The sequence below is a fragment of the Mobula birostris genome, chromosome 2, assembly GCF_030028105.1.
Source record: "Mobula birostris isolate sMobBir1 chromosome 2, sMobBir1.hap1, whole genome shotgun sequence".
In the NCBI taxonomy this organism is placed as follows: Eukaryota; Metazoa; Chordata; class Chondrichthyes; order Myliobatiformes; family Myliobatidae; genus Mobula; species Mobula birostris.
The window spans coordinates 96,133,386-96,150,875 of NC_092371.1; the positions used below are offsets into that span (position 1 = coordinate 96,133,386).

At 43.2% G+C, this 17,490-nt stretch overlaps 1 protein-coding gene across 1 annotated transcript; it reads left to right on the forward strand.

The window, feature by feature from the left end:
* Window positions 1-12,495: 12,495 nt before the first annotated feature.
* LOC140208700 (immunoglobulin lambda-1 light chain-like) lies at window positions 12,496-15,718 on the forward strand. The gene is made up of 2 exons (XM_072277579.1): window positions 12,496-12,903; window positions 15,358-15,718. Exons 1-2 carry the CDS (start codon window positions 12,549-12,551, stop codon window positions 15,678-15,680), a joined length of 678 nt encoding a protein of 225 aa, XP_072133680.1. The 5' UTR covers window positions 12,496-12,548; the 3' UTR covers window positions 15,681-15,718.
* Window positions 15,719-17,490: the final 1,772 nt, after the last annotated feature.

Sequence of the window (17,490 nt, forward strand, 5' to 3'; positions counted from 1 at the left end):
CTTGGGCCGGGATCACCACTTGAAAACAGTGGAGACACAGTTGCTTGAGGGGTGTAGCAAAAAACTGAGTTGTATAAAGGGAAATATAAACTTTCCTAGATGATGAGTCCATAATCATATCTCCAGTCTCAGGCTGAGAATTTGCTACTAGGAACAGAAGTGAGAAGGAATCGGGCCCTTTTGTCCGAATTCCGACTTAGTGGCGTTTCAAGTACCCAGAAATGGCACCTTGGCACAGCCTGCTCCTCGTTCAACCACAAGCACGTAATATGCTGTCGATGGTGTAATTCTCCAGCCTTTGGAGGCATCGTTATTAAATTCGTTCATAAAATCACTCATTTTTGAATATTAAGGCAAAGGCCAGGAACATGACGCTGAGGTCAAATATCAAGCAGAACTTGATGAGTGTCTGAACATGTCAGGAGGACAAAATGCCGTTTTACTCTTCCCAGTTTTATAGCTAATGACCGATACAACCAGAGCACGGCATCAGCTGCCCGTCGTCCGATTATACTCAACCACTGACACGCTAGATATACAGGTTACCAGAAGAATACAATTTTATTTTTTTGTAACAAAAGATTCTGGGTCATATTTACAAAGTGAAAGGCTTTCCTGCCATAATTCGAAGTACGGCTGTAGGAAATCCGCTTGCAAACAGGAAGAAAATATTCGTTGAATGTTCCTGTACCCGACCATAAATAACAGCGCGAACCCAGACGACCGGCTCCTCCTTACACGCAGCCTGATCTCTGGATGCTTCGTTTCCGCAGAGACTCGAGTATACCCCCACAAGTTCACTTTTCTTCTGAGTTCCACTCAGCGGCGGTCACCGTGAGGTAACTGCTGACGGTGTAGGTCTGGTCGCTATCCTGGACGACTCGGGTTGTCTGGAGACCAGTCCACGACATTATGGTCCATTTCTCAGGCCACCTTCACCGGTCCAGGGGAAACGTTGTTCCACACCAGAGTCGCCATCTGTCCTTCAGTGCTTTGTTCAGTCGCGGGTGGAGGAAAAGCAATCGAAGGGCTGCACAATTTTCCACCTGGAATGAAAAAGAAATGTCCATATTAAAGAACAATAACAAATCGCGTGTCAGACATTTAATACTTGGTCGCTTGACCTGAGGCCACACCGATGGGAAGTTGCAGGTTTACGTCCCACACTGAAGACTAGTGCCAAACATGGACTGACATTGTAGACCGGTGCCGAATGTCTGTTAAACAATCGCCATTAGGTAGTTGCGGTAACCGTACATGACCTTTGGCAGTTATTTTCAAGGGAAGGAGGACAGAGAGATTATTGCTCTAAACAATATTTATAACTGAAAACTATCAACAAAATTAGCTGGCTACATTGAAATTACTGAGACCTTCCGGTGCTAGAATTGGCTCCAGCAGTTGCAGTTACAAATCGTGTGTGTGTGTGTTTATATGTGTGTGTGTGTGTGTGTGTGTGTGTGTATGTATATGTATATTTATATATGTATATACGTGTACACACACACACACACACACACGTATTTATTTATTTATATTATCTAATATTTATTTTAATGTGGATTACCAGTTGTACAGGAACTATCAGTTTCACAGACAGACGTCGTCAGTTAAGTGCTTGACTATACAAGAAGACTGGACGTCGCTCTGCTGCATGGGTTTTAACAAAATGACCCTGGATATCTAAGCAAACATAAACCGCTGCCCAAACACCTACCAATTCGCGCGCGATCACCTACACGAGTATTCGCTCTTCTTAAGGCTTCGAACGAACTTTCTTCCTATCCCATGCAATGAAACCAGAAAAGGCGAGTTTTCAACAATCACCGTCTGCTGTGCATCCCTGATATAATAGAGACCTACAGTATGTAGTGAGGTGAGGCGAGGCCTCCGGTCGGTCATAGTTGACCATGGATATTGCGTCCTAGCTTTCCAGATACGCAAGCCCGTGCACACGAATTGAAGAGCAAGCTGTTGCCCATGTAGCAAGCTTCCCTTTTCCGCGCACCTGGTGAACCCAAAGGAACAGCAGAGGCCGATACAGTTCGGTACGAGCAGCGTCGCAGTAGTTCCCAATCAACATTGAACTCAATGTAGGACTGCCATAGGGACACCAGCCCCGGATTGTTCCCTCGGGGTTAACTCCGAATCCTTCCCAATGAGAGGCTATAGCCGCAAGGCAGCGTAGATGTCACAAGGAGGGCATTGATGGCGGACCCAAATGCAAGACACAAACACGTCTTGAGGTTAACTAAATCGAGTTTATTGTTCGTTACAAGGAGAGCAAAGCAGAAGTGGGAATAGCGTAATGGGCAAGGACTCAGGCCCTGGACTAGGCTGGGACTAAGGGTCTGGGCCAGGACTCGGAACACGGACCTAGGAGCCAGGACTCGGAACACGGACCTCGGAGCCAGGACTCGGACCACGGATCTCAGAACACGGACCTCGAAGACAGGACACGATACCTGAAATCTCCGGAGCCAGGACTCGATACTTGACACCTCCGGAGCCAGGACTCGATTCTCGAAACCTCCGGAGCCAGGGCTTTATACTCGAAAACCTCCAGAGCCAGGACTTGATACTTGAAAACCTCCGGAGCCAGGAACTCTTCTTATTCACGGGACAGACTCAGAATAGGACATAAAACATTGAGCCGGGAATCTTGCTTAGACACAGGACGGAGTCGGGACTATTCTTGACACAGGGTCAGGACCCTTCCAGGCTACAGCGCCGTACCCCTTTTAGACAGAGAACATGGATACGGAGACTACACAACGATAGATAGTACTATAACTGGGCACAAGTATGCTCCAAGCAGCGGCTAGCTCTTGACTCACCCCAGCGGGTTAACTTTGACTGACCCGCTCTGGCAAAGGAAGGTGGCTTGCTGGCACTTGCTTCGGGAAGAGACTAGGCTTGCTCCGGCAAGAAATTTAGTAGGCTCCGGCCAGATGACATTGGCTCGCACTACCTTCGGTGACTTCATTAACGCTCTTACGCCGAACGGCTGAAAGCCGGAGACTTATAAACTGCCAGTTCAGCCAAGAGTAAATTGCCTCTAATCACCAAGCCTGAAGGACACGGGAAAGCAGGGAGCCAAAGGGAAACAGGGATTCAATGGTCGGATCGTAGCATAAACAAAGTAAATTTAAAGGGAAACCCGATCCGGACCATGACAGTAGATTTGAGATCAGAGTTTTCCTTCTCCTAGATGAGCTGCCAACCACGGTTAATGGGCCCCATCTGCTCCATGCGACCAATGCAATAGCTGATCGATAAACGCATTTATCACTGCATTGCGACCAACTCCCCAATTCTTCGGCCCATTTCGTCTATACCGACTAAAGAGTCTTCTTGAGCTGGACCCATTCACCGGCATTTTCCGTGTATTTCTTTAAACATTTCCTATCTGCGCACATCTCCAAACGGTTTTAAAACTTCGTAATTGTTGCAGTGCCTACCAATTCCTCTGGCAGGTATTTTAACATCGTCCCCTTTGATATTTCCCTCTCACCTTAAGCCCATCCAATTCAGTTTTTGGCACCGCGTCGATGGGAAATGGACCTTAGCCATTTACGCTATATATTCCCATCACTATGTACTAAACCTCTATAATGTCATATCAGCCCACTTGCGTCGAAGAAAAGCAGTCCCAAATTATCCCAGTCGCCCATTATAATTCAAGACTGCCATTTCATGTTGTCAACTACTACCATGCCTACATCAACCATTTTGGTGACATCGATAAAACAGCCATGTAAATTTGGGAGCCGAGATTTCTCACGCACAAAACTATTTTAACTATTCCTAATTATTCATTTGCCTTTGCATATGCATATGGATCCTGTCTCGCAGAATCACCTGTAGTAATCTTCCCAACACTAACGTTGGGCTCGCCTGCCTGTAATTCCGTAGCTTATCCTTAAAGTTTCTCTTAAATAAAGATGGAACATCAGCCAACCTATAGGTTTCCAAAAACACAGCTGTGGCTAACGAAGATGCAAAAGTGTCTGCAAAGGTCCAGCAAACTGCACCCAAGCTTGCTACAATTTTTCGGAAATAGATAGCACGATCCCAGGAGTTACCCACGGCTATCCTCCTCAAAAATACAAATAACGATTTTGCATAATATCATTACCTTTCAGGGCATCACTGTGCCCGGCCTTGTGAAAAAGGGGTGACCGGTGTGAAGTTATTAGTTTGCCCAATCCTCGCCTGGGTTGATAACTCACCCACAGAAGACGGTCTGCTTGAAGGATTTCGGAGGATAACGGAGAATCGACGGCATCTGCTAACCTGAAGAAATAAACGTCTGTCTCTCTCTCCAACAGTACTCAACTCAATAATACGAACTGAACTCCACCTATCATCGTAAGATTGTATCCAATTACCTCCTAAGCTCGAAGAAGCTTGGGTCTATTATTTCCACACTTATATATAATCATTGCTAACCTGTCTGCTACACATGAATTTTTGCTTCTGTATTGCGTAGTTACTAATAAACGAGCTTTAGAAAATAGCAATACCAGACTCCAATGTGTTTTCCATTTCTGCTGGTTCTTTAACCCGTTACGGGGTACGTAACACACCAATAACCCGTGATCTCTAGTTCTAATTTCACCCAAACTTAGTGGAAAAGCCCAGCTTGTGTTTAAGCTGTCCATACCTCTCATAATTTTGTACACCTCCATCAAATTGCCAATCACTCTCCTTTGCTCCAGGGAATTATGTCCAAATCTATTCAACCTTTCCCCATAATTCAGGTTCAGTGCCAGTAGCATCCTTTTACATTTTCGCGGCACTCTTTCAATGCTATTGATATCGTTCCTGTGGGCACGTGACTAGAATTACATATAATACTCCAAATAAAGCTTCGCAAACGTCTTATACAACTTCAAGGTTTCATCCCAACTCTTGTACTCAGTATTTATTTTGATCTACGAAGGCCAATATGCCAAAAGCTATCCTTACGGCCATATTTACCTAGGGCGATATTTTGAAGAAATTGTGGATCTGCATTCCTTTTGTTCTACCGTACTCCTCAGTGCCCTGCCGCTCATCGTGTAAGCTCTATCTGGTTTGTCCTCTCAAAGTACAATAATCGCCACCTGCCATTTTTCAGCCCATTTATTCCGGCTGCTCCAGATACCGCTGCAAGCTTCAATAGCCTTCCTCGCTGTCCATTAAGTCCCCAATCTTGGTGTCATTCACAAATTTGATGACCTAGTTTACCACATTATGAATCGGATTATTGATATAGATGACAAACAACAACGGACATAACACCCATCCCTGAGGTACACAACTGGTCACAGGCCTCCACTCACAGAGGCAAACATCTACTAGCACTCTCTGGTGAACGCAACGTCTAATCCAAATTTTTACCTTATACTGAATGCCAAGCGAGTTAACCTTCATGACAACCTCCCATACGGGGCCTAGTCACCGTCCTTGCTATAGTCCACGTAGGCAATATCCACAGTATTTTCTTCATCAAACCTCTTGATAAGGGTCTTGAAAAAATTTATGAGATTGGTTAGAACTGACACACCACGCACAAATCCATGTTGACCTTTCCTAATTAGTCTCTGTTTTTCTCCAAACGCCGTTATATCTGATCCCTTAGAATCCCTTATGATAACCTATGCTCTACTAACGTCAAGCTCACCGTCTGTAATTGCCAAGCTTATTCTTGAGTGTTTCCTGAACAACGGAAGAAAATTAGCTACCCACCTATCCTCTGGCCTCTCATCTGAGGCTAAGGACATTTTAAATATGTTTGCTAAGTCCCTTGCACTTTCTCAACAGCCTCCCACAAGGTCCGAGAAAACTTCTTCAGCCCCTAGGGATATGTCCAACATAAGTTACCTCAAATAGTAAACCGACTCTTCTGTAACCCTCTTACGTCCATGAACACACTACTGTTTTGCCTCACTTAGTGTCCGTTTCTCGCGTAAATACAGATGTAACTCCACTAATTACAGCCCTCCGGCCAGAATGAGTCCCTTCAACTACTATCCTCTGTCTTCGATGCGCAAATTGGTTCTGAATCCAAACAGCCAATTTGCCACGGACTCCATGCTTCCTAATCTTCTGGGTTAGCTTCATATGACAGACTTTGTCGGAAGCCTTACTAAACCAGCATCCACTGCCCTACCCTCATCAATCTCTCTCTCGTAACCTTCTCGACAAACTCAATCAAGTTGGTAAGGCACGATCTACCATGCACAAAGCCATGCTGGCCTTTCCGAGTTAAGCTATGGGTTTCCAGATGCTCATATATCTTATCCCTAAGCGTTTTCTCCCGCAATTTCCTACAGCTGACGTGAGGCTCTCCGGTTTACAGTCTCAAGGATTTTCCCTTGTTCCCTTCGTAATTAGAGGTACAAAATTAGCCACTCACCACTCCTCTGGGACCTCATCTGTGGCTAACGAGGGCACAAAGATAATGGTCAAGGCCCCAGCCATTTCGTTTCCCGACTCCTTCAATAACCTGGGGCCCTATCTACCTTAATACTCATTAGGAGGCCTCACACATCCTCCTCCTTAACGTATTTGATTGGTAAGTTTATGGAGAAGATCCCTGAGACAGGATTTATGAATATTTGGAGAGGCATAATATGATTAGGAATACTCAGCGAAGCTTTGTGAAACGCAGGTCGTGCCTTACGCGACTGCTTGAATTTTTTGAGGATGTGACTAAACACATTGAAGAAGGCAGAGCAGTAGATGTAGTGTATATGAATTTCAGCAAGGCATTTGACAAGGTACCCCATGCAAGACTTATTGAGAAAGTAAGGAGGAATGAGATCCAAGGGGACATTGCTTTGTTGTTCCATAACTGGCTTGTCCACAGAAGGCAAAGAATGATTGTAGACGGGTCATATTCTGCATAAAGGTCGGTCACCAGTGGTGTGCCTCAGGGATCTATCTGGGACGCCTACTCTTTGTGACTTTTATAAATGACCTGGATGAGGAAGTGGAGGGATGGGTTAGTAAATTTGCTGATGACACAAAGGTTGGGGATGTTGTGGATAGTGTGGAGGACCGTCAGTGGTTACAGCGGGATATTGATAGGATGCACAGCTGGGCTGCGAAGTGGCAGATGGAGTTCAACCCAGATATGTGTGAGGTGGTTCATTTTGGTAGGTCAAATATGATGACAGAATATAGTATTAATGGTAAGACCCTTGGCAGTGTGGAGCAGCAGAAGGATCTTGGGGTCCGAGTCCATAGGACACTCAAAGCTGCTGCGCCATGTGACTCTGTAGTTAAGAAAGCTTAAGGTACATTGGCTTTCATCAATCGTGGGTTTGAGCTTAGGAGCCGAGAGGCAATGTTGCAGCTATATAGGACCCTGGTCAGACCCCACTTGGAGTTCTATGCTCAGTTCTGGTCACCTCACTACATGAAGGATGTGCAAACCATAGAAAGGGTGCAAAGGAGATTTACAAGGATGTTGCATGGATTGGGGAGAATGCCTTATGAGAATAGGTGTCAGGGCGCTGAAGCAGGGACCCAATCGCAGACCAAGTACTGTGCACACTGTGATATTTTCTGAGTAGCAAATCCAGAGGGGCAACAAAGTTGGTGTCAAAATTCAGGTGGAGATCAAAAATTCCAGAGAAATTCAAAAACCAGAATCAGGAAACAGGCAGAGTCGATATTCGGACGGACAGAGTTCAGATACGAATGCTGGAAAAGCTCAGGAAAACGCACTGGCACAGTTTGGCAACAAACAGGTGAAAACACAGGATTAAAATACACTGAGCAGTAAACAGAGAGGCCGATGATAGGTGGAGAACAATGAGACACAGGTGGTAGCAAAACTGGTAAAAATGAGAAACAGGTGAAAAGTGGAGTATTCAGTAATACAGGGGCCGGAGTAGAGCAGGAGCGGGGACAGGAGCACTTGGGGCATGAAAACATACGCGAGCACATGGCAATATAAAACCACAGACTGACAGCTAGGGGGAAAACACACAAAAAGACAAAGTTCAACTGGAGATACTGACAATAGGTTGACTGAACTCGGCCTTTTTTCCTTTGAGCGACGGAGGTTGAGGTGGCCTGATAGAGGTGTATAAGATGATGAGAGACATTGATCGTGTGGATAGTCAGGGTCATTTTCCCAGTGCTGAAATGGCTAGCACGAGAGGGCACAGTTTTAAGGTGCTTAGAAGAAGGTACAGAGGAGATGTCAAGGGTAAGTTTTTTTACGCAGAGCATGGTGAGTGCGTGGAATGGGCTACGGCGATGGTGGTGGAGGAGGATACGATAGGGATTTTTAAGAGACTCCTGGACAGGTACGTGGAGCTCAGAGAAACAGAGGGTTTTGGGTAACCCTAGGTAATTTCTAAGGTAAGAACATGATCGGCACAGCTTTTTGGGCCGAAGGACCTGTGTTGTGCTGTAGGTTTTCTGTGTTTCTATATTTACACTCAGCACTTTATTATTTTGAAAAGATGGTTTCCTTTTTGCACTTTTGCGTACATGTAATCTTCTGTTGCACCTCGCTAGGTTCCGACGTCATATTCGTACGACAATCAAAATGAATGTCAGATGCTGGAAATCTAAAGCAAAAACAGAACATGCTGGAGACACGGCAGCTCAAACAGGGTCTGTGGAAGGCGAAATTAGAGTTTGCGTTTCAGATACCAAACCTGCCATCAGGAATTCTGATCAATTGAATTGCCTCTTCTTATACCTAGGCTCCCTGCCTTGTTGACTGTTCCCAGGATTTTCTATGCTCAAGTTTAGCTGCACCTTTACTGTTCCGAGCATGCCGTTCGGCATTTCGCAATGAACCGCGGTTGATCCTCTGTCTTGACAATACTTGTACGATGCGGGGACATGCTTATCTTGAGGAAGATCCGCGAAGGATTTCCCATTTATTCATGTTAGCTGACTTAATCTAAGCTCTTGTATTCACCCACACCTCTCCTTGCCCGTGTTCCTGGGCATCTGTGTAGCGCAGCGGTCAGCGCAACGCTGCAAAAATTAAACAATTAAACTAATGTTTTAAATAAAATTAGTTGCTGAAACAAATCGGGGAGTACCATAGTTCGGACTTCACTTTCGGCGTGTGTAAGAGATTGCTTGTTCTTCCCGTGAACGCGTGGGTTTCTTCCGGGTGCTCCGATTTCCTCCCACCGTTCAAAGACGTTCCCGTTACTAGGTGAATTGGTCATCGTAAATTCTCCTGGGATTAGGCTAGTTTGAAATAGGTAGGTTGCTCGACAGTGTGGCTTGTTGGACCAGAAGGGCCTGTTCCGTGCTGTATCTCTCAATAAATAAAAACCTGTGGTTGACCACCTTTCGCTTGATGGAGTATGCCATTCGTTTTCCATTCATCCCATGCCGGACATTTACTTTGTTCTCTCTGGCCTCCCTATCCTCTATACTTCAATCATTTATACTTTCTAATGAAAGGGTATTGAACTAAAATGTTAAGGGTTATACGGAAAGTTGTCTGAAACAGCATTTGCTGTTTTGATTAAATATTTTTCGACGACATGCACTTGGTATTTCTTTCTAAAGTGACCATTTTCAAGCTTTGAGAAAGATTTTTTTTTGAAAAATATCTCCATACCGCCTAGTTTTCGTTGGAGTACTAAATATAGCGCTGCAAGATCCTGTAGTGTAGCAGAACTGAAAGGATGTCACCCAGCATTACACTGCAGAATGTGCCTTGCATCTTCGGCAAGATTCAGCCCTTCTAAACATTGGAGGCACGGCTGCTTGTGGGGTGTAGGGAAAAAGATGATTTGTATAAAGAGAAAAATAAGCTTTTCAAATATTTTAACTATTCGTTTGTTTGTTTGTATGTTTCAAGAAATAATTTAATTAAAACGTTAGTTTAATTGTCTAATAACATGCTCCAATTTTAATATATCTTACAAACATGTCAATTATTTTAATCGCAGGACATTCGGTAGTGTATTAAAAGTAACTGGGCATTGGCTTCCTGAAAGCCGAACGGCCAAACCAACAGCCCACAAGGAACATAGAACACAGAACGCAGAATAGTACAGCACAGTACAGGCCTTTCGGCCCACCCTTAAACCCTGCCTCCAATATAACCTCCCCCCACCTTAAATTCCTCCATATACCTGTCTAGTAGTGTCTTAAATGTCTCTTAAAGGAAGACAAATGCTGTTTAACTCTTTCTCAGGAGAGAATGTGCGTACACAAATGGCAACGTCATTGTGGAGTTTAACTATCGCTACTGAAAAAGACCATAAGACATACGAGCAGAATTAGGCCATCTGGCCCATGGATGGAGGGATGGAGATTTCATCAAAAACATGGAGAGATTTCATCAACTATTCATACACTAGTTCCAGAATCGCCATTTGTGAAGAGATCGCGTAGTCGGGCCCTGTTTTATCTAGAATTTACGAGAATGAGGGGAGGTCGCGGTCAAATTTAAAACTCAAACAAATCTTAACATGCCGAAAGAAGAGAAGATACTTTCCTAGATGAGGAGACCACAATCATGTCTCCAGTTTCAGACTGAGAACTTGCTACTAGAAACAGAAGTGAGAAGGAATCAGGGTCTTTTGCCGGAATTCTGAGTTAGGGGCGTTACGTCATGTTCCCAGAAATGGCACCTCGACACAGCCTGCTCCGCACGCAACCACGCTCACTTAATGTCCTGTCGATGGTGTAATTCTGCAGCCTTTGGAGGCATCGTCATTAAATTCATTCATACAACCACGGATTTCTCAATATTAAGGCAAAGGGCAGGAACGTGTCGCCGACGTCGAATATCAACCAGAACTTGTAAATGTCTGAAAATGTTAAGAGGACAGAATGTTTTATTCCTCTTCCCAGTTTTATGGTTAATATCCGATACAACGAGGGCACGGCATCAGCTGCCCCTCCTCTGATTATATTCGACGGCTGGCATGCAAGATATACAGGCTGCCAGAAGAATATAATTTCACTTTTTTGTAACAAAAGATTCCAGGTTACATTTAGAAAGTGAAAGTTGTTTTTTCCCTGCCATAATGTAAAGTACAACTGTAGGAAAGGCGCTTAAAAGTCGACGGTAGGAAAACCGCTTCCAAATAGAAAGGGTATAATCGTGGAACGTTGCTGTGCCCGACCGGAAATAACTGTGCGCACCCATCCGCCCGGCTCCCCTTTTACGCAGCCTGAAGGAAGAGCTAATAGTTTCAAATCTCTTACTAGCTCTTCCTTCAGTTATTCCTGACGAAGGATCTCGGCCCGAAATGTCGACTGTACCTCTTCCTAGAGATGCTGCCTGGCCTGCTGCGTTCAGCAGCAACTTTGATGTGTGTTACATCAGCATTATGTGCAATGCTGTATGACGTGAGCGATCACGGTATTATCTATGAAATGGATGTTCTTCTCAATTTTTTTCCCACAGAAGTGGTTTGACATTAACTTCTCCTGGGCAGTATCTTTTCAAGTCGAGTAAACACAACCATTGTCAATACTCTTCAGAGATTGTCTGCCTGGCGTCAGTGGTCGCATAACCAGGACTTGTGATATGTAACAGCTTCTCATACGACCACACACCGCCTGCTCGCCTGCTTCACGTGACATTGATCCTGGGCTAAGCAGGTGTGACACACTACCTTAGGATGACCCACCGGCTAGCGGTGGGATGGAGCGCCTTACACCTCCTTAGGTACAGACGTATCTTCACCCCGCCACGGCTATATACATTATATCGTATCAGGCACCTGTGGTTACAAAAACATGTAATACACCATACTGGCCTAAGGTTGGCAGAATTTATAATGAACCAGCCTCGGCACCAGCTTAATCGTTTGATTCGCTTTCCATTATTCACAACACGCAATAAGCTCTCTGGTCGGTTCAATACCTTTATCAATTTTCCTCCTGAATATCTTCAGGAATGTGAATGATTTGGGTGCTCCTGGAAAACAGGCTTTCTAAAATCATTGTAAACCCTTTATAACTGTTTGGCAGTGAGTTTTCTAAAAGTATACAGACAATTGGCTTGGACTTTATTAAAAACCCTACAGATCAGTTAATGACTGCCAATATTTTTTTGTTCATCTCTTGCTTTCGAAAATCTCGAACACACCATCTTTAATGATGGTGCGAGCTTCGCCTATTTGAAATATAGTGTGCAACTGAATGGACAAGAAGACGTGCTCTTTATCTAAAACACATTGGCGAAATACACAACTCGAAATACATAGCTTATCTGGCTAACTACTTGAAATTAATTTGAGACAGGAAAAAATTAGCAACTTGTGATTGGTGTCAAGGTGTCACTCCGTTTGAACTGATTTGCATAAATAGGGAACACGCGCTGCCACCTCGTCAGAGGATTCAAAAGCGAGCTGAACAGTTCAGACGCCACTTAACCGCGGCACCTGGTGTGAGCTTCACTCAATTAATTACAATGTCTTGGTGGATTCGTATGGTCAGTACGCTGGTGTTCCATGGACATTATATTGAATCTCGAATACCGTTCAACGATATTCTACTCGCACTTCTGGTATTACTCGAATGATTAATCTCGGTACATTGTTTCTTCCCTCTGAATGTTTCGAGATATCAACGCGGAAATTGCAATGAATCACCCACCTTCGAAATCCACGTCTCCAGGGCAGAACGTGCAAATACCCTGCACCTTGTCTGGAACCTCTTTAGGAAGTAGCATTGTTTCCTGGTACCAGCAGATTCCCGGAAAAGTTCCTCGGTATCTGTTTTACTATTATTCGGGGAGCAGCGTTAACAGAGGCTCCGGAGTTCCGAACCGTTTCGACGGCTCGATATCAGGCAACACGGCAACATTGACAATATCGAGCGTCCAGTCGGAGGATGCGGCAGACTATTACTGTGCTGTGTGGAAAAATGCTTTAATCTTGGGCAAAGGAACGAGGCTGGCAATTGGCAGTAAGTAAAATATCAATTCAATGCGCTTAGCTTCTTGGTACTTACCTGAACAAGAATTAAATTTCTGTCGTTTCATGGTTGCTTCGAAACAAAAGGTGGCATTTTTCAGATGTCCAACCACGAGTAACGCACCTTTGTCAATTTAGTTGAACATGCGCGCCTGAAGCGCTAAATGCCCCTCTGTTTTTTTTTAATTGGCGCTGGCTTTGTTGAAGATGAACTAATAATTTTTAAACCAGGTGTAGAATTAGTCCAAACGTTATTAAATGAGATTAATCCTGCATTGCCGAATTTTGATTACATCAATGGTTTTGCTGGGGGGATCCACCTTTGCTTATGACACCACTTGCTGCTGATGCCCATCAGAACCATAGGATAACTGCTAGCCACTGATCACTGAACCTTTGAGGGTTCTTTAAAATCATAAACTTGAATAGATGAAGAAAGATAGATAATGAAGGTGACTGGTTCCAAAGCAAGAAGCTATAATCTTTATGAATTTTCCACAGTATCTGGTTAGCTCCGTCTCGCTGAACATTTTTTATCTGATTTTTTTAAATCATCTGACACCCTGTGCAAGTTATTTGTTTGTCTCCTTACATTTTCTAAAAATAACAGAACTGCTACCATATTTACAACCTGGCACATGGATGATGATAAACACGGCAGTTAATGGAAATTCTTTAAGTGCCCGGAGAAACCGAATGGCAACAACAACGGATCTATTAGTCCATCAATTCTAGGGAAACTCTTTGAGATGTTACTGAGTAGACTAACTGCTAGATTAATTATTGTATATTTAACTGTTTCTCATCGCCAGTTTGAGAAGTTAAAGGTATGTATTAAACCGCCAGGAGATGGTAAAACAATCCTTGAGTGTTTTGTTGTTTAGAATTAAATTTGAATTTGATTGAAATCTGAAACAAACTTGCGCCATGTAACACCACAACAAAGTTCGAAAATTAGCAGGTAGATACTAGAATGGAAATTTATTAGCAGACACCTTTTAGTATTTTATGTTTTCAACTGTTGGTATTACTTCTGTTTTAATTTGCAATGTCAATATGTGGAAGTATAGAAGACAGTCTTTTCTGTCAATTGTGAAACTGAAATTGTGTGGTAATTTAAAATGCGTGTGGAAATAAACCTTCAAGACGACCAGAACTTTATCGTAGGATTTGAAGACATGCGTCGCTCAATGACTGGAGAGGTATATTGGCGAGTGTTAGGGCCTTGTGCTTTGGTTCTTGGTAGTGTCAAACCATGCCCAGTAGGTGAAAGGGTAAAGGCCAGACTAAGAGTGGCTTATTGGACATGCAGGATCCGGGGTTCAGTTCAGAGCTAACAGCCATGGCACGTCAAAGTTTGTTGCAGAAATAGCAGTGAAGAATCCTTCTATATCTGTTTGCGATGGCTTTGATAGGCAGAGATTGAAGATCTTAATTACTGACCTATACGACAGCGAAATAACGGCCATTAAGTCAGTGGAATTAATCTATCATTAAAGTTTTCTGTGCACCAAAAATGGAACCACGGAACAGCGAGCGTTTCAACTTTACACGAGAAATATAAGTTAAAAATATGAAAGTTAACCACGTTGAGCCATATTCAGAGCCATATCAGATGAATGCATTTGCATTCCCTCTCTTTACCACCTAGGTCCTGAACATTGTAAGAAAGTGGTTTCCTCGCTGGTGAGTGTCAGGAGAAAGATCCGCTACACTCCACAAACCAGATTTGAATTACTTTCTTCAAGCAGAAAAATAATATTTCGGAAACAAAGCGTATAAGTTTCAACATGTATGTTAAACTTTCCAAAAGTCATTTACTATACAAGCAGCCTGTAATTTAATATTGTGCAAAGCGAAGGCTGTATTCCGATGGCTAAGATGCATTAAATATACTATTCCAGGGATTCCCAACCTGGGGTCTACACATCCCTCTGGTAATGGCAGGGGTCCGTGGCATAAAAAAGGTTGAGAACCCGCTGTGCTAATCCCCGAGTTTAAGCAAAGCATGAATTAGACTTCCGTCTGTTGTCTTGATGACTGAAGATTTGAATGAAGAGAATCTGTCCATGGTAGAAGTAGAGACAGTTGGCTTAGGTGCAAAGGAAGCCAAAATTCTCAGTCAGGTATAACCTCAGATTTTTAGTCAACCTGAATCTAATAATGCAATGCTTGAGAGACCGATTAAAACCCGGGCCGAAATCGTTCATTTTACGCCACTGCACATATTGCGCTTAGGGTCACAAAAACACTTATCACGTGAGATTTCAGCTGGCATTTTTTTTTCACGACCAATTTAACATATTGAAACAGGTAAACGGAAGAGAGGTATTTATTCATTAAGGTGAATAAATGCATGAAATACCAAATGTATTTTAAACCAAAGCGATGTTTTAACAGAAACGGTTTCCCAACCTGTAGTAAACTAGCACCTTGTTTTAAACAGATCCTCGGAGCCCCGCCGTCACCGTCCTCCGGCCGTCAGCGGAAGAAATCACGGGAAAAGGCACAGTGACACTGGTGTGTTTGGTGAGATGTTTTAATCCGGGCGCTGTGAACATTGAGTGGACCGTGGACAGACGTACGAAAAGCGATGGCGTTGAAACGAGCCCTGTCCAACAGGAAACGGACAACACGTTCAGTGCGAGCAGTTACCTGACTCTGCCAGCCTCAGAATGGAGAACACACGAGCGTTACTCCTGTGTGGTTAAACACGAGGCTCTAGCAAACCCGTTTGAGGCAATGGTCGAGAGATCCATGTGTATCTAAAACGATATTTCAAAATTAATCAAGATGAAAATCTTATTTTCTCCGTCTTTTTCTTCAATAAAATATATTTTGAAACATTATTATTTTGCAGATAAGTATTTGAGCTCTGAGGCGTCATTTAAGTTTTATCAGTTTCAAAATGTCATTCCATTAGATTGGTAGCATTGTTAAGTGTATCTCCAATGCTAATTAATCTCAGTTAAATGCATCCCTAGATGTTTATCAAAATGATTCTGGCCTGAAGATTGCATTCTTGATTCTTGACAGACTGCTGATAATTTCGGCAGAGCTACCCAATAACATTAACGATCCATTCTGATTTGCAACATAGTTTCATGACTTTTCTTTCGAGTGCAGAATAAAAGAAAAATATAATTTAAATCTCCCTTTAATGATATTGCCTGTGTGTACTCACAGACACACAGTCATCTGTCATGAAGGAACACATTCAATTAAGGACGATTGACAAATATAGACGGGGCGGAATTGGTGGGTCTGGGACGATCCTCAGATTGTGTGAAGTGCAGCAGATTTTGTTTTCAGAATAAGTGCGTGTTTATGTGACTGAATATATAGCGCCCATATTCTAGGGCACTTAAATCAAAGGGAGGCAATGCCATCGATATACATAAAAAAAACCATTTTCGGCTTGAAAGTGAGATGCCGAGCTGAAGGCTGTAGCTTTCAGATAATAGGTTTGGGTATTCGGGGCTGAAAATAAAAGATAATATTCTTTTCAGGGTGTACCTTTAATCTGTAGTTTCTTTAGAAATTTTATCGGTGCCCAAGTAGATTGCGATTGAAATATCTTTAAAAGTTTCAAAGGAGTCGAGACGTGACAGGAGACAGGAGACCGGAATTCTGGTCAGGATGCTTCTAATATTATTCTTTCGTATGTCCACAACTTGAACTTGCTAAAAAGTATAACAGGTGATAGTTATATTACATTGGAGTATTTTTTTAAAAATCTCAATTTTAATTTCATTTAAACTGAAGGAGCAAGTTAATATTTTCCGACCCAGAAGAAAAAGGCAAAACAACCATGGTTATCAAGCTCTTCGTTTTCAATTCCAGTGAAATACACGAACTGTATATACCCACCTGAGAGCAAATTGGAACTGTAACTGCCAGTTCATTCAAACGCTCAAAACGTATAGGTACAGTTCTCGAACACTACTGCACTGAAGCAGGCACTTTGGCCCATATGGGCTGTGCTGAACTGTTACACGGACTGGCACCAGACCATTGTTCTCCATACTCTCCCATCCATGCACCTATCCAAATTACTCTTAAATGTTAAAATAGGACCCCCACCCAATCCTTTCGCTGGAAGCTCCTTCTGCACTCCCACCACACTCCAGGTAAAGATATTCCCCTCATGTTAAAATTAATCTTTTAATCTTTCACCCATAACCCATGATCTCTAGTTCTAATTTCACCCAGCCTTAGTGGAAAAGCCCAGCTTGCATTTACCCTCTCCATGCCTCTCATAATTTTGTACACCTCCATCAAATCGTCACTCATTCTCCTTTGCTCCAGGGAATACAGTCCAAATCTATTCAACTATTCCCTATAATTCAGGTTAAGTGTCAGTGACTTTCTTGTAAATTTTCTTTGCATTCTTTCAATCTTATTGATATCGTTCCTGTGGGCAGGTGACTAGATCAACATACAATACTCCAAGTAAGGCTTCGCGAACGTCTTAAACAACTCGAGGTTTCATCCCAACTCCTGTGCACAATATTTACTTTGATCTACGAAGGCCAATATGCCAAAAGCTCTCTTTAGGCCCTATTTACCTACGGCGATA

What these genes read in the sequence shown, in the direction of transcription:
- LOC140208700 (XM_072277579.1), top strand. Translation starts at nt 12,549, where the DNA reads ATGTTTCGAGATATCAACGCGGAAATTGCAATGAATCACCCACCTTCG. An exon ending in AACGAGGCTGGCAATTGGCA is followed by an intron (nt 12,904 to 15,357) that starts GTAAGTAAAATA and finishes TGTTTTAAACAG; the next exon opens with ATCCTCGGAGCCCCGCCGTC.